General features: G+C 37.6%; 1 protein-coding gene across 2 annotated transcripts; it reads left to right on the forward strand.

The window, feature by feature from the left end:
• Positions 1–1,540: 1,540 nt before the first annotated feature.
• On the forward strand, positions 1,541–27,452 carry LOC117718801 (signal-regulatory protein beta-1-like). 2 transcript variants are annotated; one of them, XM_034516715.2, is made up of 6 exons: positions 1,541–1,666; positions 12,205–12,561; positions 19,441–19,758; positions 20,222–20,536; positions 26,172–26,286; positions 27,264–27,452. In XM_034516715.2, exons 1-5 carry the CDS (start codon positions 1,594–1,596, stop codon positions 26,282–26,284), a joined length of 1,176 nt encoding a protein of 391 aa, XP_034372606.1. In that variant the 5' UTR covers positions 1,541–1,593; the 3' UTR covers positions 26,285–26,286; positions 27,264–27,452. The 2 variants fall into 2 exon arrangements, with proteins under 2 accessions (XP_034372606.1, XP_034372607.2); XM_034516716.2 differs by lacking the exon at positions 26,172–26,286.
• The last annotated feature ends 136 nt before the right edge of the window (positions 27,453–27,588 follow it).

The following is a 27,588-nucleotide window of genomic DNA, read 5'->3' on the forward strand; positions in this document are numbered from 1 at the left end:
CCTATAACCCACACAGTGCATTCTGTTATAACAATTACTTCTAGGGTTATGGTTAGGGTTAGGGCAAGAGGATTAATGTTAGGGTTGGGGTTAGGCTTAGGGTTAGGGTTATGGCATTAGGTTTAGGGTTAGGGTTATGTTAAGTGTAAATGTAAGTGTTAGGGTCAGGGTAAGGGCATATAAGGTAAGTGTTAGTATGGATATATATGATATTCGTGAAGGCACTTATACTTCTTGTTCTCTAGTTTCCATTTGAGTATTGTACAAATAGAAATATCTTCTTTCTATCTAGAACATTCTCTTACTTCATTCTGTCAGTGTGTCCTTCTTGTCTCAAGAAGCAGTCTCTATGGAACCAAGAAGACTACTTCTTGTGAAAAGTGTGTAGGGTGGTGGGAGTGGATGGGTGGGTGGGAGCACATCCTCATAGAAGCAGGAGAATGGGGATGAGATAGAGGGTTTCCATCGGGGAAAATTTGGAAAGGGGATAACATCTGAAATGCAAATAAAATATCCAATAAAATATTAATTTCAAAAAATGAAAAAATAAGCAGTCTTCTCAATTTTCTTTGCAGTATGATACATGCTTTCATACTTCATTAAGCATACACTTAATAAAGTGTTGCCATATGCTCTCTAGAAGAAATTAAAATGATATTATTGAATACCCTGGCAATGGCAACTTAAGATATCAAGGGTTTATTGGACTTACAACTCTAATTTACAGTTTTTCATTGCAGAGACTTCAGGATGGCAAGAGCTTGAAATTAGGTGTTACATTATACCCACAGACCATAGCAGAGAGCAATGAATTAATGAATGTATGCTAGTACACAACTGGCTCTCTCTATTTTACACTTCAAGATCCCCCATGTAGGACTATATTTTGCACAAAATTCTGATGACGTTTTCCAAATCCATTTACTAAAGACAATCCATCACAGATGGGCTAAGAGATAGTCTAACTTAAACAATTTCTCACGGATGTCTCTGGAGACTTGCTTCATCCTTGAGAAGTTGGCAAATAATACTAATTATAACATATTTTACTCTGCTTGTGTAGGAAAAAGACTCCTAAGTGTCACTTGGACTACATTTAGCCAGATATCAGTAGAGAATATCTAAAGTATCATTCCAAGAGAACAGCTGGTTTACTCCGGCACTGAGCTGCTCTTGTAAATATTATAATGGGCCCAACTGAGAATTTTATGTGAAACTGGGGAAGAATACATCATACATTAACAATATCTTGAGTATTAGGTATCTGGGACATATTCTTTTGTACTGGATTCTAACTAATATATTACCAAGACAAGATCCTTGAGACAACATGGATCCACCTCTGGTTCGAGAGAAGGAGAAAGAATTATGCTATACATCTGAGTTCCTTTAAAAACTAATGATAAATAAGAACTCTTTCTTTTTAGCCATGTGTCCCACTGTTTATCTATTTCAAAATAATCAGTATTGTTCCTGTTTTCACACAATGTTGACATGACCATTATAAGCCACAGCACTTCCTTTATCTGAATATAAGAACCTGGGATCTCATGAGAACAGATTCTGAGCACAACAAGGTTCTTAACTGAAACCATGCATCTCCTAGACTCCTGGACCCACATCCCTCACGGTGTCCTGCTGTTGATCCTACTGCTGGGATGTAAAGGTGAGCATGTACCAAGGATAGAATCATCTCTTTGCCTCTGATCTACTCTTACCATCAAAAGTATAGGACTCCAGTTAATTACCTGAACTGTCATAGGATAGGTCAGAACATTGTCACAAAATAGATACAGAATTCTGAGAATTCTGAGAACTATCTGTACTGGCATGTGAAATTATAGCTTCAATATATAAACAGTTTCCACACCTCCCTTTTTTTGATCTTCTCTAGTGACTTTCAGTTAGTTCTATTTGTGACAGTCAGGATTAGTGACACTCTGCATGGAGCCTGTGTATTATTAGGTTTCACTTCTCTCTCTCTCTCTCTCTCTCTCTCTCTCTCTCTCTCTCTCTCTCTCTCTCTCTCTGTCCTTTTTTTGGCTGATGAATAAGATTCCATGGCTGACTCTATAGATTTAGATCTGATCTTAGCATCCACAAGCTCCACTTTGGTTGAGATGTTGTGCCATCTAACCTTGTAAAAGTCTGGGTTTTAAAATTTCCTAATTACATTCTCACTTCACCAGAGTCTCCAGAAAGAGATAAGTCTTGCAGATGATTTAACATTTTCTGAAACTTACAGTTTTTTTTATAGTTTCTGAAACTAATAATTACATCATTTCCTTCCTTCTTTCAAAAGTCATGGTTCCTCTTTGCTTCTTTAAGTTTCTTTCTCTTCTCTCTCTCTCTCTCTCTCTCTCTCTCTCTCTCTCTCTCTCTCTCACACACACACACACACACACACACACACACGCTCATACTTATCGGTATGTTCCTAAATATTTAAATACAAATTGCTCAGTCTATAGCTTACCTAAACAAGAACTATACCAATAGATGTGAAGAATGAAGAGCAATAGCTCAGTGAAGAAGACTGTGTATCCTTGCTGTGTTCTTTTTTTATGCACTATGTTCCAGCCACACTTTGTTTGACTGATGTATCTCTACCCCAAATACCTGTGTCTCTCTAGGCCAGAGTGCAACAGCACTGACAGAAAGTTGAAAATTCTAACCTGTGATATGTAGCACAACATATCATTCTGCTTTTATTGGTTGAATTATTTTAGAAATTTGCTTCAGTCCTGAAAAGTTGTTTAGCACAAATATGCTTTGAGTCTCAAATATATCAAATTACCCGTGTGTTAAAACTTTCTCAACAGATAATGGTACCACTTTGAAAGATGATGGACTATTTACAATATAATGTCTAAGAGAGTAGAAGGTAAATGGGACATGCTTTTGAATGTAACATGTAACCCACATCCCTATTTGACTTTTTTTTTTAACTTTTTTTTTTTTTGGTTTTTCGAGACAGTGTTTCTCTGTGTAGCTCTGGCGGTCCTAGAATTCACTCTGTAGACCAGGCTAGCCTCAAACTCAGAAATCCACTTGCATCTGCCCACATCCCTATTTGAATCTCAGTGTTCTCTGCTAGTTCGAAATGAGCAGAGGTTTCATCACACACCATCATTATGATGAGGCTCTGCCTAAACTGAGACCATTGGAAACAGTCAATCTTCAGAACACATAACTCTGAAACAATGAGTCAGAGGAAATATTAATTCACTTGAATTGCTGATCCCAGATACTTTCTAAATCAACCAAAAGCTAATTCAGCAAAAATATTAATATACAGATCCCATCTATATCTAAAGCTAGACAGAGCTTATTAAACTCTACCTAGCTCCATGTTTCTGTGCAGATCATTCAATGTCAATTGAATATGTCATGACTCAGCAGACCAACTGAGAAATTACGTTTTAATGTTATAACATACACCATTCCAAGATTCTGTGGGAATTACTCCCATATCATATGGACCAACATCTCAGATTAATCATCTTTTCAAATTGACACAAATACAAAAAAAGAATTAAAAACACAAACAACACTAATTGAAATGTCTAGAACTATAGTTTGGACTCAGGCTGTCTGATGGAAGTAATGTATTTAGCAATAACGCTTCCCAGTTAATTTAAAAAAAATTAACTTTTTTTAAACCATCGCCATTTATTGAAGATGCTTTTAAAAAAAAAATCGGGAGATGAGAAGAAAGAAGGGGAGAGAGAGTGAGAATGAGAAGGAGTTGGGATGCCTGAACAGTCTTTGTTTTTATATTGGATATTCTATATATTTACATTTCAAATGGTATCTCCTTTCCCAGTTTTTCCTCTGAAAATCCCCCATCCCGTCTTGCCTCCCCCTGCTCCTATGAGAGTGCTCCCACAACCACACACTCACTTCTACCTATTTGCTCTGGCATTCCCCCACACTGGGGGCATTGAGGCTTCAACAATGACATCCTATGTCTTCAACAATGCTCTGCTACATATGCAGCTGGAGCCATGTGTCCCTCCATGTGTACTCTTTGGTTGATGGTTTAATCCCTGGGAAATCTGGGGTGTCTGCTTGGTTGATATTGTTGTTCTTCCTATGGGGATAAAAACCCCTTCAGCTGCTTCAGTCCTTTAACTCCTCCATTGGTGATTCTGTGCTCAGTCCAATGATTGGCTGTGAGCATCCACCTTTGTATTTGTCAGGCTCTGGCAGAGCTTCTCAGGAGACATCAGGCTCCTGTCAGCAAACCCTTCTTTGCATCTGCAATAGTGTCTGGGTTTGGTAACTGTATGGAATAGATTCCCAGGTGGGGCAGTCTCTGGATGGCCTTTTGTTCAGTCTCTGTTCCACATTTTGTATCAGTATTTTCTCCTGTGAGAATTTTGTCCCCCCTTCTAAGAAGGACTGAAGCATCTACACTTTGGTCTTCCTTTTTCTTGAGCTTCATGTGGTCTATGAATAGTAACTTGGGTATTCCAAGCTTTTGGGCCAATAACCACTTATCAGTGGGTGCATACCATGTGTGTTCTTTTGTGATTGGGCTATCTCACTCAGGATGTTATTTTCTAGTTCCATCTATTTGCCTAGGAATTTCATGAAGTTATTTTTTAATAGCTGAGTAATATTCCATTGTGGAGATGTACCACAATTTTTGTATCCATTCCTCTCTTGAAGGACATCTGTTTTTTCCATCTTCTCGCTATTATAAACAAGGTTGCTATGAACCTAGTGTAGCATGTATACTTGTTATGAGTTGGAGAATCTTTTCGGTATATGCCCAGGAGTGATATAGCTGGGTCCTCAGGAAATGCTATGTCAAATTTTATGAGAAACTACCATACTGAATTCCAGAGTGTTTTTTACCAGCTTTCAATCCCACAAACAATGAAGAAATGTTCCTCTTTCTCCACATCATCACCAGTATCTGCTGTCTTATGCGTTTTTGACCTTAGCGATTCTGAATGGTGTGATTTGGAATCTCAGGGTTGTTTTGATTTGATTTCTCTGATGACTTAGGATGTTGAACATTTCTTTAGGTCTTTCTTGGCCATTTCCTAAGTTGAAAATTCTTTGTTTAGCTCTCTACTCAATTTTTAATAGGGTTCTTTTGTTCTCTGGAGTCTAGCTTCTTGAGTTCTTTGTATATTTTCAATATATGACCTCTATTATATGTAAGATTGGAAAAGATATTATCCCAATCAGTTACTCTCTGTTTCTTTTTCCTATTGACAGTGTCTTTTCCCTCAGAGGAGCTTTGCAAGTTTTTTTTTTAATTTTTAATTTTTTTTTTTTTAGGTTTTTGAGACAGGATTTCTCTGTGTAGCCCTGGCTGTCCTGGAACTCACTCTGTAGAGCAGGCTGGCCTCGAACTCAGAAATCCACCTGCCTCTGCCTCCCAAGTGCTGAGATTAAAGGCGTGAGCCACCACTGCCTGGCGGAGCTTTGCAATTTTATGAGGTCCATTTGTTGATCTTAGAACACAAGCCATATTTTGTTCTGTTTAGGAAAATTTTCCCTTAGTCTATGTATTCAAGGCTCTTCCCTACTTTCCCTTCTATTAGTTTCAGTGTATCTGTTTTTATGTGGAGTTTCATGATCCACTTGGACTTGAGCTTTGTACAAAGAGACAAGAATGGATTCATTTGCATTCTTCTACATGCTGACTGCCAGTTGAACCAGCACCATTTGTTGAAAATGCTGTGTTTTTTCCACTGGATTTTTTTAGGTCCTTTGTCAAAGATCAAGTAACTATAGGTGCATGAGTTCATTTCTGGGTCTTCTATTCCATTGATCTGCCTCCCTGTCTTTGTACCAATACCATGCAGGTTTTTTTTTTTCTGATCAACACTCAGAATTTAATATTTGGCACTTTGTGTATATATAGGGGAAGCCCACCGAACCCATCCTTTGCTTCAGCTGAATTGTGTCACAAGGCAAGCTCAGCAGGGCAGTCTGTTCTTCTAAATTCCTGTAGGAAGTTGAACATGAAGCCAAGGTGGATGACTCCAACTGGGTTGTTAAGGGCCACTGTAGAAAACAAGGTATTTCCGGCCTGTGATGGGGGAGGGTTCAGTAAATCACTTCTGTAATCCTTGTATTCAAGAGGCTGAAGCAGGAGGCCAGCACTACAAAGTAAAAACAAGTTTATATATATATATACATATATATATATATATATATATGTATATATATGTATATATATACATATATATATGTCATATTTTTATTGATGTTCACAAATAGAAGTTTTTTAATTTAATGAAGACCTCTTTTTAAATTATTTCTTTCATAATTTATGCCTTTGTTATCATAATTTAAAAACTTACTTTACTTAAAGTAATTGAAACTTTTCTCAAATGTTATCTGAAGCTATTTTTTTTTTTTTACTACTTTGTGGTTTCTTTTTTTTTCCATTCTTCTCCATACCCCTCGTCTTTCATACTTTCAACCCCTAACACTAGATAGGAGAGAGAAAGGATAGAGGAAAAAGGGGTAATATAATTGTTAGAATGCTTCCTGCTGATTAGGAGTGTCCAGATCCAGATCCTTGGGGCAAGTTTGATCTTCACTATTAGGATATCTAATTTCTTCTTCATGTTCCTTCTTTGTATGTGACTACTTAATAAAGCATGTCCAACAGCAACCAGCAACCACCAAACAACCACCCTGTCTCTCAGGGCCCTATCATTTATATTCGGACTGAAAAGTCCCTAGAATTTCCAGCATCATACAAATGCAGAAACTATCTGCCACTGGCAAAATTACACCCATGCTAGAGCACCCGGCCAGTCATAGTCAGCTGCTGTGGACAATCTGATGAAGCCCCATATTCTACACCTGGTACCAAAACAAAAACGTGTTCTTATAACATTTCTGTGTTATTTTTTCATTTTTAATTGAATATTTTATTTATATTTCAAATGTAATCTTTTTCCCCATTTCCCTCCCACCCAGGTACCCCATCCTGTCCCCCCTCCTCCTGCTTCCATGAGGATATGCCACCACCCACCCACTCCAACCTACCCTCCCACAAACTCCCCCACACTGGGCCATCCAGCCTTCACTAGACCAAGGGCTTACTCTTCCACCTATGCTTGACAATGCCATCCTCCCCTACATATACAGTTTGAGCCATGAGTCTTTCCCTAAATGCTCCCAGGCTGGTGGGGTTAGACCCTGGGAGTTCTGGTTGGTTGGCATTGTTGCTCTTCCCATGAGTCCACAAACCCTTTCAGCTCCTTCAGTCTTCTCTCTCAATCCTCCATTGGGAACTTCATGATCAGTTCAATGGCTATCTGTGAACATCCACCTCTGTATATGTCGGGCTCTAGCAGACATCTAAGGAGACAGCTATATCAGGCTCCTATCAGCATGCATTTCCTGTTATCCACATCAGCATACACCCTTGGCGACTGCAGAAAAGATAGATACCCAGATATGACAGTCTCCAGACAACCCCTCCTTCAGTTTCTGTTCCTTGCTTTTTCTCTATATTTGCTCCCATGAGTATTTTGGTACTCCTTCTAAGAAAGACTGAAGCACCCACACTTTGGTCTTCCTTCTTTATGAGCTTCATGTGGTCTGTGTATTGTATCTTGGGTATTGCAAGCTTTGGGACTAATATCTAATTATCAGTGAATACACATCATGTTTGTTCTTTTGTGATTGGGTTACCTCATTTAGGATGATATTTTTTAGTTCCATCCATTTGCCTAAGAATTTTTCGAATTCATTGTTTTTAATAGCTAAGTAATATTTCATTGTGTAAATGTATCACATTTTCTGTATCCATTCCTCTGTTGAAGAACATATGGGTTTTTTCCAGCTTCTGGATATTATAAATAAGGCTGCTATGACCATAGTGGAACATATGTCCTTGTTATATGTTGGAGCCTACTTCCTTGTTCCAGCCTAAAATATAGATTCTTGTCTGAAATTACTTCTTTGTTCTAGCCTAATATTTAGATTCCTGCCTGAAATTACTTCTCTATTCTATTCTAATGTCAGATTCCTGCCTGAAGTCTACTTCCTTGTCCTTGGCCAATGTTGTATTCCTACCAAGCCACCCATTTTCTTGTCCTTGGCCCATGTCAGATTCTTGCCAAGCAGCCCCAAATGTTCTCCATATCTTTGACTTTTTTATTTCATTAACAAGACTGAGCCTGTTTTAGGTCATTCTGACAAGAATGCCTTCCTTACACATCATGGGATGTGCATTAATCAAAATAATGTACTCCTGTCTTAGGTTGGTAAGGCTCTGTGAAGAATCTTACCCACCCTTGGCTTGCCAGCCTGTTAATTTAATAACTCTGTCTGGGGTCTATTTTCAGGTTCAAGCCATGTACTTTGGCTGCCAACATGTTGGTGTTATTAAAGAAAAGCTTCAACAGGAGGGGCAGGAGTAAATGTATTCCCAGGGAAAAAAGGGCTAGCATGATCAAGTTATATATGCCATTCTTGAAGCTTGACCAAAATAGTCTTCATTTGGAAGTCTGGTAGTGGACATTTTCATATATATATATATGCTGCAGTTCTCTATAATATTATGATACCAAGAGATAAAGTTGAGGCAGGATTTGGATTTTAAACAGGTGTTAGCACATGTGTTAAGGCTCTTTTAATTGTTAAATTAAACATGCTTTTGTTTCTTCTACAGTATTTATGTAAGTTGCATTGATTGTACACATTCTAATTGTGTTTGTGTACATAACTCAAGTCCAAGTGGATCAAGGACCTCCATATAAAACTGGACACACTGAAACTAATAGAAGAGAAAGTGGGGAAGATCCTCAAACACATGGGCACAGGGGAAAAGTTCCTGAACAGGATACCAATAGTTTATGCTCTAAGATCAAGAATTGACAAATGGAGCTTCATAAAACTGCAAAGCTTTTGTAAGGCAAGGGACACTGCCAATAGGACAAAACAACCACCAACATATTGTTATTTCTACCTCTATGAAGAATTGAGTTGGGATTTTGATGGGGATTACTTTCATTCTGTAGATTGCTTATAGCAAAATGGCCATTTTTACTATATTACTCCTGACAATCCATGAGCATGGGAGATCATTCTATTTTTGAAATCTTCTTCAATTTCTTTTTTTCATGGACTTAAAGTTCTTACCAGACAAATTTTTTTTTTTTCATTTGCTTGGTTAGAGTCACACCAAGGTATTTTATATTACTTGTGACTATTGTGAAGGGTGTCATTTCCATAATTTCTTTCTCAGCCAGTTGATCCTATGAGCACAGGAAGGCTACTGATTTGTTTGATTTAACTTTATATTCAGTCACTTTGCTGAAGTTGTTTATCAGGTTTAGGAATGCTCTGGCAAAATTCTTGGGGTCAGTTAAGTATAGTATCATATCACCTGAAAATAGTGATATTTTGACTTCTTCCCTTTTAATTTGTATCCCTTTGTCCTCCTTTTGTTGTCTAATTGCTCTGGATAGGACATTGAGAAGAACTATATTGACTAGGTAGGGAGAAAGTGGACAGCCTTGTCTAATCCCTGATTTTAGTGGGATTGCTTCAAGTTTATCTCCATTTAGTTTCCTGCTGGCTACTGGTTTTCTGTATATTGCTTTTAGTGTGTTAGTGTAAGGGCCTTGAATTCCTGATTTTTCCAAGATTTTTCCAATGAAGGGGTGTTGAATTTTGTCAACTACTTTCTCAGCATCTAATGAAATGTCATGTGTTTTTTTTCCTTTGAGATTTTTATATAGTGGATTATGTTTCTAGAAATTTTGATCTATCCTATGAGTTTTAGTGTGAAATACATTGTCAATGATTTCCTTTCCCTGAGTTCTTTCCATCCTTATATGAATGCAACTTTTCAAAATTTAATTCTCCTGGGGAAATTTGTTTCTATTCTATAGATAACCAACAAAAAAAACAGATTTCAATGAAATAGGAAGATATCACACTAAACACTTCATATATTGAAAAAATATTTGTTGGATCCTCACTAGGAATGAGAGGCTGTTCTGTGAACATGTATGGCACTGAAGATAAAAGTAGAGACAGAGTCACACATGTATGTGTTAAAGTCCATTAGAAAAAACAATAATTAAAAAAAGAAAAATGATATAAAAGAAATATTTCATAGATATATATGATCTGGGTTTTAAACTGATTTTTTCTATCTGATGATTGAACATAGATCTTATCTTCTGAGCCTAATAAAAGGAGTGCCATGGTAGCAAATATTCCAAGGCTTGCAGTTCTTGGTCCTAACATTAACCATGCCCAAATCAAGGGCCACATGGCTTTTGCTAGAAGAGATTAAACATACTTGACTCTTATTCTTATGAAATATGTTCTACTCTTCTCTGAGATGAAACACATTTCTCCTGAATTATTGGGAAATTGAGAGACTTTCATGTTGCTGTCAATGGTCTTCTGAGTAAGTTGAATAGTGACACTGCAACCTCTGAGCTAGTATCCTGAGATATTTGTGCACTCAGAGATGAGGATATGAAGAACTGTCTGACCTTCAACAACCCAACCCGAATTAAGTCAGAAGCACTTCACAAGTTTAGATAGTGCAGGGATACTACTACCTGGAATCTGGACATGGAATAGTAAAGGTGAAGGGGCATTGTCCCAATTAGTTGCTGTAAAGACTCCAGCTGGTCCCCCTCTATCATCTGAAGTTTCTAATTCCTCGATGCTCCCACTCCCTATGATTGTCCACATCCATGCAAACAAAATTAGCTGAGATTATCAAGTTCCCTCTGAAAATAAAATTGCACAAATATCTGGATACTTAGTTTAGTTTTCAGTGCCCTCAGCCCAGACTGTCAGTGTTATTGATTAGTCCCTTGACTTGAATAATGGACTCTCTTAAAGTGCTGTTGGCTAATCCTTTACTTCTTTGTGACAAATGAGGTGAGTCCTGGGTACATGTCATTGATATGCAAAGTTCCCTATATACACCACTGTATCTTTATAAAATTAAATTTATCATCTACTTTATAAGTGATAAAAACATATAATAAAAGTATTGCAGAGGCATAGATACCACACATGTGTTATTTCTAGATAATCCTACTAGAACAGCAAGCTATCATACTGTTTTTTAATTCTGTATTTTATTCCTGTCTCCATTATAGATTCCAGTTCTAAATAATATTTTAAGGTACAATCCTGTTTTTCAATATATAAGGCCATAAAATTTTAAGAGTTGCTTCCTTTTTCAGTTTGTTGTTTTATGTTATTTTTGTCCAGAAGCTAATAAGACTATGCTATTTTGATACAACTATTTTATTTGGTATATTTGGTAAATTTGGTATATTCTTTGGCGATTTCTTGTTGGAACAAATTATAGAACTTTGAAAAAATTAATTTTGTGTAAATAATTATGCCAAAATATTAATTACTGCATAGGATAATACAATGCAATTCCTTTCTCTCAGGTTTAATTATTTGCTAGTTCTTCATCAGTTATTATCCTAACAGTATGCTCATGTTTATTAGATCTAGCTCATTGCATAAAGTTTTAAGATCTAGATGTTCCTTTTGCTTTTGTCTTCATTTATCTAGGGAAGCTGAGTTTCCCCATCAGACATAACAGTTTGAGACTAATAGTGGCTGTAAAGTTTGAGGCTATCCTTCATACTTCTCATGAAGAGCCTGATCTAAGATTATTAATGGATGCCACCAAGGCAGTAGATTAGAGCAACCATTATCCAAAAACAAAGTGAAAGCTCTGGGCTCAGCATGTTTTATGAAAAGGTGCCAAGATCCAACAACTGTTTGGGTGTGAGTGTATCTGTTTGAGTCAACTTCTTGTTGGAGCCTCTCAGAGGACAACATGGCCTGTATACAAACATAAAAGAGTATCACTGATAGGGTTAGAGAATGATGCTGTCTTATGCAATGTGTGTTAAATCATGAATTTGGTAAATACTCTTTACTGAAGTGGAGACAATTTTCTGAATGGAAGACCTGCAAAATTCTTGATGATTTTGTTTTTCATAGCTCTGCAGTATTCAATTGTGTAGATGTATCACAATTTCTTTATCCATTCTCCATTTCCTTTTCTGTACTATATTCTTGTATTAAAATGCCCAAGTTAGAGGAACAATGCTCATGTACATGCTGAGCTCTAGTGAGTAACAGGTTTTTTTTTTCTTTATAACAAACTTGAGGAGTTTTTGGCTTTCAATCAGGATGAGCACTAACTGATGTTTTCTGCAGGAGCAGCTATGAAAGAGCTGAAGGTGATCCAACCTGAGAAATCAGTTTCTGTTGGTGTTGGAGGGTCAGCCACTCTGAATTGCACAGTGACATCTCTGACCCCTGTGGGGCCCATCAGGTGGTTCATGGGTGTAGGACAGAGTCGACACTTGGTATATTCTTTCACTGGAGAACACTTCCCCAGAGTAACACCTGTTTCTGATACTATAAAGAGAGACAACCGAGACTTTTCAATACGCATTAGTAATGTCACTCTTGCTGATTCGGGTACCTACTACTGTGTGAAGTTCCAGAGAGGAACATTAGACCCTGATATTGAGATTCAGTCTGGAGGCGGCACTGAGTTGTTTGTATTTGGTGAGTAATACATTTTCCTTTACATGCTTGATTTCTCCTACAGGTTCAAATAATGTCCAATACTCTGTGAACAAGTAAAAAACAAGTGTAGAGGGATGCTAATACACATTGGTTCACTTCACCCCATCTCTTGACCAAGAAAGTTGAGAAGGAGAGAGGACATGATATGTGTTAGAGGTTTTCTCTTTGGGGAAGTGGTTGTAAATTCATACATTTGTCTGTCTAGCCCACTGAACTTATATTTCTCAGTCTATCTCAGATTAGTAGCTGCAGAAGAACCATGAGAGAGATGAGTACCTTATTCAGGGACAGAGTAAGTCCAGGCCTACTGACTCCATAGTGTAACATCATACCTGATTAAGTCTTCTCTTTCTGTCCAAACAACATGTGGCATAGCCATGCCAGGTCCAACTCTAGATATTAACAAAATGGAAGGAAGCTGCCAAACAGGAAGATTTTACCCAAGATGTATTTCTCCCCCCACCCCCCAAAGAAAGAAATTACATTAAAGCAGAAAATAGAACCAGAGAAGGGTGTATTTTCTCATTTCCTCTTCATTCACAACACACTGATAATTTCATAGATACCCACATTCCCTGTAGAATCTCTCATCTCTGGTCTGGATTTTGGCAGCAAGCTATGCCTTAGACTTGGTACTGTCAGAGAGCATTTTGTATTAGAGACCTAGTCTCAAAGGCACTGAAGGATTGAGAAAATGTTTACTCTCTACCTGGAGAAATGCTCCATGTGGATCATATTCATTTACCATTTGAGGCAGCCAGATGCTCACTTTGAATTTTTTGACAGAAGCATGAAGGACAGTCAGCCACATTATCCAGTCCAATCTTGTTAGAGAAGTGAGACCTGTATTCCAGCACCCTGTCCATGACCACATATCCAGTTAGTGTTGAGATCTGTCATGGAATCCACCTCTCATTCCTGGCTGTCTCCTTGGTGTCCTCACAAGAGGCACTATCTCCACTTAGGTGCCTGATTCCCAAGAGATGTTGAATCAGGATTTACGAATCTAGCCTCCATGTTTATTCATCACTACCTTCAAAATTTCAAGATTTCCCTCAAACTCAGATTGTAATATACAGTAATTATCAGAAAGCTATCCAAATGTCAACAATACTCACACTCCATATTGTAAGACTGTTCCCTATTATAAACAATAGGGCAGCAGGTAGAAATATCATATTTCAGATTGAAGGCCATGGATATTGCATTTGTTTTTATTTTTGGCTATAAATACAGTAGTTAGTCATTCATAGCTAGCAGCCACATAGTTCTAGAGTGGAGTTACTCTACTGCTCGCTACCCTGGCCATAAAGAAACATGCCCTCACAATAAGAGGGATGTGGCATTTAATAGTGAATTACTTTATAAACATGTTACCATTTCCCCACTTGGATGTGGTGTAGCAATCTTCTCACAGCCCTTCAGTGAAGAGAGACAAGGAGAATAGGTTCATCATGAATTCATACACATCATAAACATAGACAATGAAGTTCTAGGAAATACAAAATATAGGAAATGACTGAGGTAAAATACAGTCCAGAGCTTCCAGTGATCCTAGCTTCATGTGCCATGTCATTTAGTATAAGGATGCTCTTAATGATAATGCTGGTGGTCCAAGAGGGAACAAACTGCAACAGCTATATACAATACCTCTGCTATGTAATTTTCTCCATAATCATATTCTATAAAAGTGATTTCATTTCTATCCTTTAGAGAAGACTTTGAGGTTCATAGAAGGACCACATGAAAACAGGTAAAGAAGTGGCAAGTGTTGACTACAACTTTTGCCCTATAGAGTAAAACAGCACACATGCTTTTCTTCCTGCATAACTTATTCTCTGAGCACCAACCACAAAACACAGTTGCCAATTGTTTTCAGTATTGAAAATGTGAAGAAGAAATAAATCAGAATATGCAGGAATCTAGGTCCCCTAGAGCAAAAGGCCTCTTTCTGCCCAGAGCTACCTGAAGCAAGGATCTATAGAGAATTTCTCAAGTTGAATTCTTAGTGTAGAAATAGAGCAGTGTCAGTGAAGTCACTTCAGTGGAGGACAGCAGCTTACTTTTTGGTAATAATGTGACATCACAGGAAATGATCTCTGAGATACAGTGGGAATAATAGACAGTTTTTGTTTCAGACTTGGTATTTTAATCTGAAACATGGTGATGATCACAGATTATTCAGAGGGAAAAGCTGGGCCTTTGTATATCTCTCAACACAACAGCATGTCAAAACACAGGTGGTATATCATGGCTGTTATACCTTTAACTCATTGAACCTGACCCGTAGTTTTCCTTCTGTAGAATGAGGATACCTGTGCCCATTTTGAGAATGCTATGACTACCCAGAGAAACAGTGAGTGTCTGGTATCCGGAGGCCATGGGGTGAGAAGTGTACTTTTTGTACAATGCTCAGTTTCCTCTTTTGTGATGATAACAGCCATGTTCAATGATTTTGTGATGATGACAGCCATGAGAAAAGAAAAAAACAAGTACATATTTTTTGCTGGTAGTGTCAGGGCCTTTAGAAGAAAGGGCCTTTAGAAGAATCATAACTGCAGTGGTCCTCAGAGAAGAGGACTGAATCTAAATGCCTGGATATGCTTCCCAGCCCTGCTACACTTTGATATTTATCAAGAACAAGATCTTCAGCATACGATACTCTGTCACTGCTAGCACAGAATATAGACTTGCTCTAATGAAGGAATGAAGTCATGCAACATACTTAGAGAAAATGGTGACTGTTAGAAAATGTTTTATGACTGCAAGTGTGCTACTAATGGGTCATGTGATCTTGGACATTTCATTTTTCCTATGTAGACTTTTGGTTCATTGACATGAACTAGTGTATGGTTGGCAGCTACTTTTGTAATTTCCTGATAAACTAAGAGAAATTCCAGGTCCATGTTCCTTTAGTTGTTCTGATATGGGTCTTGGTATCTGAAACATCATATACGTGATTTGAGCCAAAAGGTGATATTTAAAGTTACTCCCTTGATAGACCTGGGAGAACATCAAGCTTAGACATGACAACTCCTCATGCTTCAGAACAGCAAGGTCCATCCTGCTCCACACAACCTCCTAAAACCAAGTATTGTGCTAGAGACACCTTTCAGTGAGTAGATTCAAGGTCCCTAAGGTCCAAACAAAAAGAATCCTCTTCAACTCTAATGTCAGGGCAAATCTTTCCTATATTGCATGTGTTTGTATTAGAACAATTTCCAGGACAAGAAATTTCTTCCCTTTACTCAGAAATCCATTTTAATGATACAGAAAATCCACAACAGCTCTGTCTTCTTCCATTTCATGGTCTATATAATTAGCCCTTCTGGAGGAAGTAATTATACTGGGAAAGCCACTGTGAAATTTGGTTAAAGGATCACTAAGAAAAAACAGGATGTCAGAGTATAAAAGCTTGTGCTTATGTGTGATTTTCATTTTAGTTCCAGGAACAAAGCAGAGATACATATTATTGTTTCTGATTGGCTATTCATGCACACAAATTGCAAAACAAAAACAAGTGAGTGATCCTCAAACTAGTAACAACGGCAATGAAGAGGAAGATTTCTCTGTACATACTTAGCCATGAGATTCTACTTTCATTTTCATCTTTCTATGCTGAGAGTTTTTTCTCTTATTATTATTAAATTTGTTTTTACTGTCCAGTTGTTATACCCCTCCTGGTCCATACTTCAACAGTTCCTTATATTCTATTTCTCAGTCTCCTAGAGGAGGTCCCCACCCATCTCAGTTTTACCAGACCCCCCCAATCCTTTAGGCTTCAAAGGTTAGGTGCATCTTATCTCATTGAGGCCAGACCAGGCAGTCCTGTGCTGTGTATGTGCCAGGAACTTCATATCATCTAGTGTATTTTGCCTGGTTGGTGGCTCATTGTCAGAGATCTTGGGGGGTCCAGGTTAGTTGAGACTGCTGATCTTCCTATGGGGTTGTCCTCCTCTTCATATTCTTCCAGCCTTTTTCTAATTCAATCACAGGGGTCCCTGTAATTCTGTCCATTGGCATCTGCTAGGCTCCCGTCTGTAAGCACAAGAAACGATCAGTAATAGTATAAGGCCTTAGAGCCTCATGCTGAGCTGGATCCCAATTTGTAACTGTCACTGGTCCTCCTTTTCTTCTGCATTTTTGTCCCTGTAGTTCTTTTAGACAGGAAAACTTCTGTGTCAGAGTTTTTGACTGTGGAATGGCAACCCCATCCCACCACTTGAGGTGACTCTACAAGTTCCCTATCCCCACTGTTGGGCATTTCATCGAAGGTTCCTCCCTTTGAGTACTGAGCATCTTTTACCTCCCAGGTCTCTGGAACATTCTAGAGGTTCCTCCAACCTCCTAACTCCAGAGGTTTCCTGATTACATTCTGTCTTCTGGACATCAGGGCTTCACTCCTGTCCTCCTCATACCTCATCATGTTTCCCTTTTCCTCTCCCAGTTTCCTCTTCAATCACGGTCTCTCCCACTCTCTGCCCCTGTGATTGCTTTCTTCTCCCTCCCAGTGGGGTTCAGGTATCCTCACTTGGACCCTTGGGCTTGTTAACCTTCTTGAGTTTTGTCGTTTGTATCCTTAGTATTATGTACTTTTTGACTAATATCCACTTATTAGTGAGCACATGTCTTTTTTGAGTCTGAGGTACCTCACTCATAATGTTATTTTCTAGTTACATCTATTTTATTGCAAAACTCATGATGTGCTCTCTCTTAATAGCTGAATAGTATTCTGTTGTGTAAAGGAACCACATTTTCTCTACCCATTCTACCATTGTGGAATATCTTGATTGTTTCTAGTTGCTGGCTATCACAAATAAAGCCACTATGAATATAGTGGTACATGTGTCCCTGTGAAATGTTGGGGCATCTTTGGGTATAAACCCCGGAGTGGCACAGCTGGGTCTTCAGGTGGATCTACTTGCAATTTTCTGAGGAACATCAAGATTTCCAGAGTTGTTGTACCAGTTTGCAATTCCACTAGCAATGGAAGAGTGATCCTCTTTGTCCACATTCTTGCTAGCATGTTCTGTTACCTGAGTTTTTGATCTTAGGTATTTTGTTAGGTGTAAGATAAAATCTCAGAGTCATTTTGACTTGCATTTCCCTGAAGACTGAGGACTTTGAATATTTCTTTAAGTGTTTCTCATAGGCTGAGATTTTCAATCCACTTTTTATGGAAGGGTATTAGGAAAAACATCATCTCAGGAGTCCATCAAAACCTACCTATCAACCCAATGAAAATTTATTATCCCAGAGTGATAGAGGTCTGTGAATAAAAGACAAAAGCAGTAGATAGAGGCTGATAGAGTAAAGGAAAGGAAAGCAGGGAGGAGTCTTTTTTCCCAGAAAAGAAAGAACTGCCTCTGGATAGAGAAGAGACAGATGTGACACATAGAAAAATAGCAATTAATATAGGTAAAAAATGGAAATCTTGTTTTATGATGAAGTGTTTAATTTTAATTGAGAATGTTAATTGTATAAGCTAAAAGGGAGTTTTAGTTGCTGGACTTCAATATTTTGATTGCTTGACCTTGGTAATCAGCCTCAGGAGGAGGAAGTGGCCAAATGCAAAAGAGTCCTTGGTGGCTAGCTTTAAGAATGCAATATAATGGATTTTAGAATGGTAGAGGGAATAGGGAGAAGGGCAAGACCTGTCCAAGCCATGCTCAAATGGACCAGAATCCCATCAAAAGAGATAGTAATACATTTTAGTTAAAGATCAGGATTTAATTAATCACCTGCTGAGTGTTAGATGAATGTTGACTTTAAGATGTCTAACTTCTTCACCCACATACACTCTGATCTTAATCTTACCAAAGGTTTGCTTACCAAAATCTCAGCAGTATCAGATCATTCAGAAACTCCCAATAAAGTGTGACTGGCTATACTTTCTCAAACCTGTAGGGACATTAGTTGGAAGGTATTTAGATAGACTGATTTCAAAAAGCACTTGTTTATCTTTCTGTCTGGTCATTTAATAAGAAATCATATATGTACAAATACAATTGTGTATAATTGTCAAATGCAGTTTGTTACACATAATAACCACAGCACAAGACATCTACAGGGCATACTGTCTTCCTCCCAACATCCAGTATGTGTGATTTTTGGACTAGAGATTATTTGTCTGATCAATGGGAGTGCATCTGTTTCCCTTGCAATTAATAATTTGAAAAGGAACCAAATCTGAATTCACTGATATAGGGTGATCTCTGATATTTATATTAGACTAGGTACAATTGAAACCTATAAATGGACATGCAATGCAGATGGTTAGACTCTCAATTTTAAACTCAGTTCTTGGCATAGACTAGATATTATTTAAGTCTTGGCATAAAGTTAGAAAGAAAGCAGGAGAGAGAAAGAGAGAGGGGGGGGGGAATAGCTAGGAGAATGAGAAAGGATCCTATTTTTGTAATGATTCTGTTATATGTATCATTTTCTGGCTTACAATAATTCTAAATCTAGGAACATTTACCTTAGACTAGGGGTTTCAAGAAGAGGGAGGCAGGAATAAATGGTATAAAATTTGAAATGCATGGGTTATTGCTTTCCTTGGCTTGAGAATCGCACCTGGCCTTGCCATTCCTTCTTTTCTCCTGGGTATCTTTGCTATCCTGTGGAAACATAGAACATTGAATAGCACAGAAGGATCTGGACAAAAGCTGGAGGAAAAAAACATTGAGAAGGGTGAAGACTTAATGTCTGGTGATTGCCTCAAGCTCTGGTATTAATCCAAATCCTGACAATAAACAATGATGCTTGGGATAACATCTAGGAAGGTTCTTCAAAATGTGCTGTCATCAGTGGTGGCCATCAAAGTCACATCTTTGTCTATATGTTGTTTCTTTATAGCTAAACCATCTCCCCCTATGGTCTCGGGTCCTGGAGCCAGAGCTGTCCCTCAGCAGACAGTGAGCTTTACATGTAGATCCCATGGATTCTCTCCTCGGAACCTCACAGTAAAGTGGTTCAAAAATGGAAATGATATCTCTCATGTGGAAACTTCTGTGGAACCTAAAAGAAAGAATGTCTCCTATAGCGTCTCCAGCACAGTCCAGGTGGTGTTGGGACCTAGGGATGTATGTTCTCAGATCATCTGTGAGGTGGACCATATATCCTTAGATGGAGGCCCTCTCAGAGGGATTGCTCACTTCTCTGATATCATCCGAGGTAAATGTTTTTGAATCTTAGCTCAATCTCATACCTGGTCAGAATTGTTTGTTCATAATTCCTAGCAAGCACTTGTATATACTACTCAGGGGGATGGAGGTTGCTGGTGATCATAGAATATGATCATTACATAAAAGAAATTATATTTATTTTTACAGAAGAAATTAAACCTATACTAATTGTGAACCACATACATTATGCACAGCATTTTTACACAATTATTTTTTCCTAGTGTACCCAAGAACTATTCTTATAAATTTCACTTATTAGTCTCCTCACTCCACAACAGCCCAAGTGCCTGTATGTGAGGAGTTGTATTTATGTTGTTTCTATTCTGAACAAAACACTCATTTTGTACACATGATGCTTTTGCAATGTGGGTATATCCTTAGCATTCAGCTCTTCTCTGAAGTCTGTCTGTGCCTTGTAATCATATATATCAGCTTCTGTTTGTACTTTTCAGTTCCACCCACCCTGGAGATAAGCCAGCAGCCAACAATGGTATGGAATTTGATAAATGTCACCTGCCAGATAGAGAAATTCTATCCTAAGAACTGTCAGGTGACCTGGTTAAAGAATGGAAATACATCTGGAGGAGATATACCCTTAAAATATGTAGAAAACAAGGATGGGACTTACAACTCGACCAGCTGGCTCTTGGTGAACATATCTGCTCTTGAGAAGGACACAGTACTCACATGCCTGGTTGAGCATGATCAACAGCCAGAAGTAATCAAAACCCATACTGTGGTGGTCACTGAACATCACAGGGAGCAAGGTACTGCTACCATGTCTTCTGAGGTCTTCACCCAACCTTTATGGCTAATTGTAAATTGGCCTTCATTCTTTATATAAAAGGTAGTATTCACAATTATTGTAGAATTATCCTGACAACTACAAAGTAAAATGCTAATATCACATTTTATTCCAAACTTCTCACAAGTCTCACAAATCTTTCTACTAATAGATTAAATAAGAAAGGAATGTATCATCAAATTTTAGTATCTTGCTTCTTACCTGTTTTACCTAATATTTGTGAACATCCTTATATTCATGTCTTTCCTTTACCATATCTTTATATTTTAGATTTCCCATGAATATTTGTGTCCTAATAGAGTGAAATTCTAACAGGTCACTTGAGAACATATAGTTTCCCAGGATATATGTATGTACACACACACACACACACACACACACACACACACACACACATTCAGAGAGAGAGAGGGCATGCATGTGATCTGGTCTAATGAAATAAAGAAAAATTAAATGTCCATAGGAACACTGCTATCACCAGGGTATATGGCAAACTTTCTAGTAAGGAATTTCTTCTCAACTTCTTACTATCCTAGCCATTAGTTTCCATTAGATTGAGATCCATTCATGTGAATATGTTTTCCTTTCCTATCTTAAAACAACACAAAAGATTCTCAACTTCAGTGACTTTTGGAAACCTCAGGTTCCTTGGCATATATTCCTTGCTGTAACCTTTTGGCTTTTAACTCTGGGTCAACTAATTATCTATTGATATGCCAGTTAAAACAGTAGAGGTTAGAAAACACGAATCCTAAGAGCTATAGATGAGCTATATAACAGATCTCCCTTATGGCTCTTTCATGCGTGCTCATTCAGTGAAAATACAGTCCACAGTGGGTGCTCAGGTAAATAATGATATTTTCATTCAAAATAAAATCATAATTACATTCAGTGAAATTATCTGTATTTCTCAACAATGAACTGAAATGGACTCTATTTTGAAATTTGTCTCAAATTACTTTTATACTCTGTTGTGCACACCAAAATTAGATTTACTTTCATGCTTAAATTTTCTTCAGCTTTTCCTGTTAAACTGTTTAGACTTCAAGAAATATACCTCATTGTGTTAAAAGGATGAAATCAATTTTTTTAATGTTTCTAAAAAGTCATACCAGTCATTTGATAATGGGTATATTGGTGAATGTATTACTTCATAGAGAATGTTATCCATATTCTTTCTTAAATCAATTTCTTTTATGGTTTATGTGAAAAAATGGTAATGCTTTTCCTTATGGTAATGCAAAAAATTAATATTCTGTGTATAACTGTTGCCTGCCAGTTTAATATAAACCATTATACCCAGTGTACCCTTTGGTTACACGATGATCATCAACACCACCAGGTCAGTAATCAGAACTGAACTAAAAATTAGAATATAAATTCTTCTATGTTAGTCTACTTTCCAGACCAAAATAACAGGAGAGAATCCCAAGAAAGTACTCAATAGTAAATATAGGAATTGAGATTATTCTGGATGACTGTGGATAACAACAGATGTATTAAACAGATGGTCTAACCAAGGGAGACAGATGATCAAAATGAAGGACCTCGAAAGACAATAAAACTACTTAGAGAGATGGGGTGGCCACTGAGATTTGTTTCAGAGTGAAGAGGAAGGAGGAAGCACTTATATTTATATTATAACTCTGATGCACAAAGTTGAGTGTCTGCTCCTTTCTATGGGCCCCTCAAGACTGTTTGAGTCTTGCTTGTCTGTGATTTTAGAAAAAGACATAGTTTCATTTCTGTTGTTGTGATAAAATATTTTGACCAAAACCCCACAAGAGACGAAAGGTTTCATTTAGGATACAATTGCAAGTTACATGTGGAAAGTAAGGCAGGAATTCATACATCAAATCCATAATCAAGAGCATAAAAAAAATGTAAAATTTTGTTTCCAATGTCTAAGGCAATGAAGCTATCTACAACGAGCATGATGTTACCATATCAGTAAAGAATCAAGACAATCCTCCACAGACCAACCAACAGGCCAACACTATTTTACCAAGTTCTTAACTGCAATGTTCTTCCTAGGCAACTGTAGGTTGTGTCAAGTTGATATTTACAACTAACTATGAGATGGTGTTTTATGAACTTGGGCAAGCAAGAAATGACAACTCAGATCTTCTAGATTCTGGGATTATATGTATGTGTTACCAAATTATTTGTGTTGTTAGGTATAGCTTGATGGAGATTGAGCTAAGTACCTCTGTTATGAAATCAACTCACCCAGTGAACTATGAAACCATCATATTTCTAGTCCTAAAAACAAATTTTAATCTTTGATTAATTTTAAAATTAAAACTAGCTTTTCATAAATAACAATAATTTTAGATGGCATATACACTAGGGTAGACATAGACTACATAATGGTTGAGGCCCCAGACCATGAAATCTTTACTCCTGCACTAATATATATACAATTTTCATCCTTTTTGCATGTTTTCCAGTAAGCATTTCATCAGGCTGCTTTACACTTCACTATAGTTCTTTTATTCCACCAAATCTAATTTTTTCCAGATGTTTATATCTAAACAAGGCAGACTGTCAACTCTCTTCCTTTCCATTTACCATTCTCTGTCGTGTGTATATCCTCTTCACAGCTATTTCTGAGTACCTTACAGACTGAAACCCTCTTGGTCCAAGGACACTCTCTCAGGGATCATTGAAAGTACTACCAAGTAGGAGCATCACTGTATCTCACTAACCTTGTAACCCTCCCTAGGCATCAGTTCTCCCAGCAGAGTGGGAACTGTAGTCTTTGACAAAAGGGATTCTGAAAAATCATTTAACATTTGACAGAGAACCACAATTCTCTCCTCAAAGAAGGCAAGAAATGTTTTATTCTGAATCTAACTATCAGTTACCATGTCTCAGGAACACAGATTTAGGTCACATAAAAGCCCACATAAATTGCCCTGGGGAAGCAATTTATAACTTTTGTGTAGTAATAGAAGAAAGAAAGCCATTAATTGGTGAAAACTTGAAAGAAGTGGGCTACCATCTGGCAGAGAAATCTGGTAGAGACTTAATCCCAAAGTATCTGGGTTGGTTGAAACTAGCAATCTGCTAAGTTAATACTTTTCAAAGGAAAACATCTGCATGTATATTCCAGATTACCTAAATTATCACCAAGGTGTTTGGTCAGGGACAAAGGAAGACAATATTTGGCTATTAAGAGGTATAAATATGATGGAAAGTAATTTGCTCTGGATCTGCAACATGCCAGAATTCATTCAAGTTCTAAAGATACAACCTTCCTTGCAAAAGCTTCAGTTTGATGGTTCATCTACTTTGTGTAAAATTTTGTTGACCAAATATTGTGCTATAAGTTTGCAACTTTTTCTTATTGCATTTTTTACTTATTCACTTTACATCCTATTTGTTGCCTCCTCACAATCACTTTCTCTCACAATCCTTCTCTCATCACCCATCTCCTTCTTATCTAAGTGGGTGGGGCCCCCTAGTAATCCTTTATCATAAAGGCACAGAGTCTATAAGATACTATGCAGTTTTTTTCTCACTGTGTCCAGACAAGGCAACCTAGCTAGAAGAACATATCCCACATTCAGGCAACAGCTTTTGGTATAGTTCCTGTTACAGTACTTAGGGACTCACATGAAGGCCAAGCTGCATATCTGCTACTTATGTGCAGGATGACTAAGTTCAACACTGTATGCTTTAGGTTGGTGGTTCAGACCCTAAGAGCCCCAAGGGTCCAGGCTACTTGACTCTGTTGTTTTCTTGTGGAGTTCCCATCCCAGTCAGGGCCTGCAAGTTTTCCTACTATTAATACATAAGAATTCCCAAATTTCATCTACTGTTCATATGTGGGTGTCTGTATCTGTCTGAGTCAGATGCTGGGTGGAGTCTCTCAGAAGGCAATGTGTTTCTGTCTTCAAACACAACAGTATCATTAGTAGGGTTAGACACTGTTGCTTGCTCATGGGATGGGACTTAACCTGGGCAGCTTGTTGGACAGCCATTTCCCCAGTTTCTCTTCCCTTTCCCAGTTCCTGCATTTCTTGGAGACAGGAAAAATTTTGGATTGGAAATTTTGGGGGTGTGTTGGTGTTTCTATCACTCCACTGGGGTTAGTGTCTGGCTACAGATTGTGACCCCTTCATGTCACATAATCCCAATGTAGTGAGTCATAGGTAAGTTCAGCTCCATTGATTCAAGGATGTTTCCCTTGTTTCAGGTCTCTGTCTCATCGTAGAGATCTTATCATCTGCTCATGCCTGTCATCTGCACATTTCCAATCATTTTCCTAGCCATCTTGCCATATCTTCTATTATTCTTTCCATACCTGATTCTGATGTCCTAACACAATTCTACAAGCCTCTCCTTCCCACATTCCTCCCTCCATCTGCCTCTTATAACAATTTTACTCCCCCTTCTGAGTAAGATTTGAGCTTCCTTCTTGTTTAGCTTCAGTGAATTTTATAACTAATATCCACTTATAAGTGAGGATATACCACACCTCTCCTTCTGGGACTGAGTTACCTCATTAAGTATGATATTATCAAGTTCCATCCAGTTGGCTACAAAGTTCATGATGTCTTTGTTTTCCATAGCTGAATATCATTCTATTGTGTAGATTTACCATATATATACATGTATCCATTCTTCAGTTGAGGGACAAATATGTTGCTTCCAGTTTTATGAATGAAGCTGTTTCAAACATAGTTGATCAAGTGTCTTTGTGGGATGTTAGATCATCTTTTGTGCATATTCTGAGGAGTGGTATAGCTGGGTCTTGAGGTAGAACTATTTCAAGTTTTTAAAAAATCACCAAATGGATTTTGAAAGTGGTTATATAAATTTTCACTCACACCAGCAATTAAAAATTTTCCCCTTGCTCTTCATTCTCACCAGCATGTGCTATATCTTAAAATTCTTCTTAGCTATTATGATGGGTATCAGATGGAACCTCAGAGTTGTTTTGATTTACATTGCCCTTAATAATAAGGATTTTGAACATTACAAAGTGTTTCTTGACCATTCCAGAATCCTCTGTTGAGAATTCTCTGTTTAGCTCTATTAACATTTTTTAAATTGTGTTATTTGTTAGTGACAACCTCCTTGAGTTCTTTGTAAATTTTGAATATTATCCATCAGTCATATGTAGGGTTGTTGAAGATTCTTTCCAGATATTTAGGCTGCTGTTTTTTTCTATTGACAGTTTCATTTTTCTTACAGAACCTTTGCAATTTCATGAGATCCCATTTGTCAATTGTTGGTCTATAGCCTAAGCCTTTGGTGTTTTGTTCAGGAAACTGTCTTCAGAACCTATGTGTTCAAGGGTACTTCTCAGTTTTTTTTCTATGAAATTTATTGTATCCATATTATGTTGAGGTCTTTGGTCCCCTTGGACTTGAGTTCTGTGCAGGATGATAAACTTACAAGTAATTTTATTCTTCTATATGTAGACAACCACTTTACCATATCTTCTAAGTTGAGCTCCTGCATTTAATAGGAAAGAGAACACAATCAAGCTCTGCAGAGCTTTGTTGAGATTAGGAGTCAACCAATGAACCAAGAATAGATCACTGATGTAATTTTTCTAATGGTTTTTCCTATTCCTCGATTTTCAGAACTGAAGATATCAGTTATTGCTAAAATCCTTGTATCTGTACTTCTTGGACCCAAACTACTGTTGATAATTGCTGCCACTGTCATTTACATGTACAAGAAGCAAAATGTCTGAATGTAAGTTAGGAGGGATAGAGCTATTTTAGTTAAATCTTTATTACTATGACAAAACTCCATGACTAAAATAGTTTGTAGATAAAAGGTTTTATTTGGCCCCTTACTATTTCAGTATCTCATGAGTTCATCATGCTGAGAGTAGTGGCAGTTAATACAGACAGCTGAGATTTCATATTATTAAGAAGAAAGCATTCACCAGAATGAACAAACTGGAAGTATAAAAAGCATTTAATCTCAAAGTTGACTATCTGTGACATACTTTCACTAATAATGCTGTACCGTCTATATCTTCCTAAGAGGAACTCAGAATCAAGATTAAAATATCCTGCCAAGTATATTTGAAACACCAGATAGATATTAGTCAGTGGATTAACAAAGGAGGGGCAGGATCAGTAGGAGGGTCATGCTGTTCATCACACATATAGAGGCTCCTCAAGAAACTCACAATACTTTTTAAAGACATCTTAACTTCCCAGAAAGTCTGTTCATATTATAGAATTGTTCACTCCATAATTCATGGAGGTGCCCAATGTACCCAAGGAGAAGTGATGACCATAGGCCTAGGGGTAGAATATATTGCATTGGCTCAAAGCTCCTATTTTAGGTAATTACATTAAAAAAAGACAAGGAGTATAAAGGAAAGATCAATCTAGATTATGTGCTAAAATTTTAGACATTTCATGTGGTCTGTAAAAATGATTGTTTCTGCTTTGACCTGTCTGTGGTCATGAAGAATAGACTCAAAAGACTGAATGACTCACGAGCTAGACAGAAATGATACATGTCCCTTTGATAAGATGGGCATTTTATTCACTCAGGACAGGAGTTCTAGGAGAAAAGTGACATCAGGGACAATATAGCACTAAGAAAATTTATACATGGTAAAAGAAGTACCAGTCAGAATTGATTCTCTATAGTTTTCTTTTTCATCCTCCACCATATTGGCGTCTAAATATCTACCATCACTTTTGTTGTAGAAGCTAAGCATGGAAATAGATGCTGATAGCAGCTGCTGAAGACTACGACTAAGGACTCCAATAGAAGGACGAATTCTATTCAGAATTTCTTGTTGTTCCTCTATGTATGTATTGCTATCCCAGAGCTTGAAAGCTGTTTATATTGAGTTGTATTCTTGGTGTCTTTATTTTCATTATTAAAAGAATTTAAGGCTGTACATCATAATGTGAATTCTTGGCTGTCAACTTGACTATATCTGGAATGAACTACAATCCAAAATTGGAGGGCACACCTACCGAAAAGAAGTTGAGGATGCCTAATATTCCTTGCTTAATGTTGATGAGG

Source organism: Arvicanthis niloticus, chromosome 13 (genome assembly GCF_011762505.2).
Source record: "Arvicanthis niloticus isolate mArvNil1 chromosome 13, mArvNil1.pat.X, whole genome shotgun sequence".
Taxonomy (NCBI): domain Eukaryota; kingdom Metazoa; phylum Chordata; class Mammalia; order Rodentia; family Muridae; genus Arvicanthis; species Arvicanthis niloticus.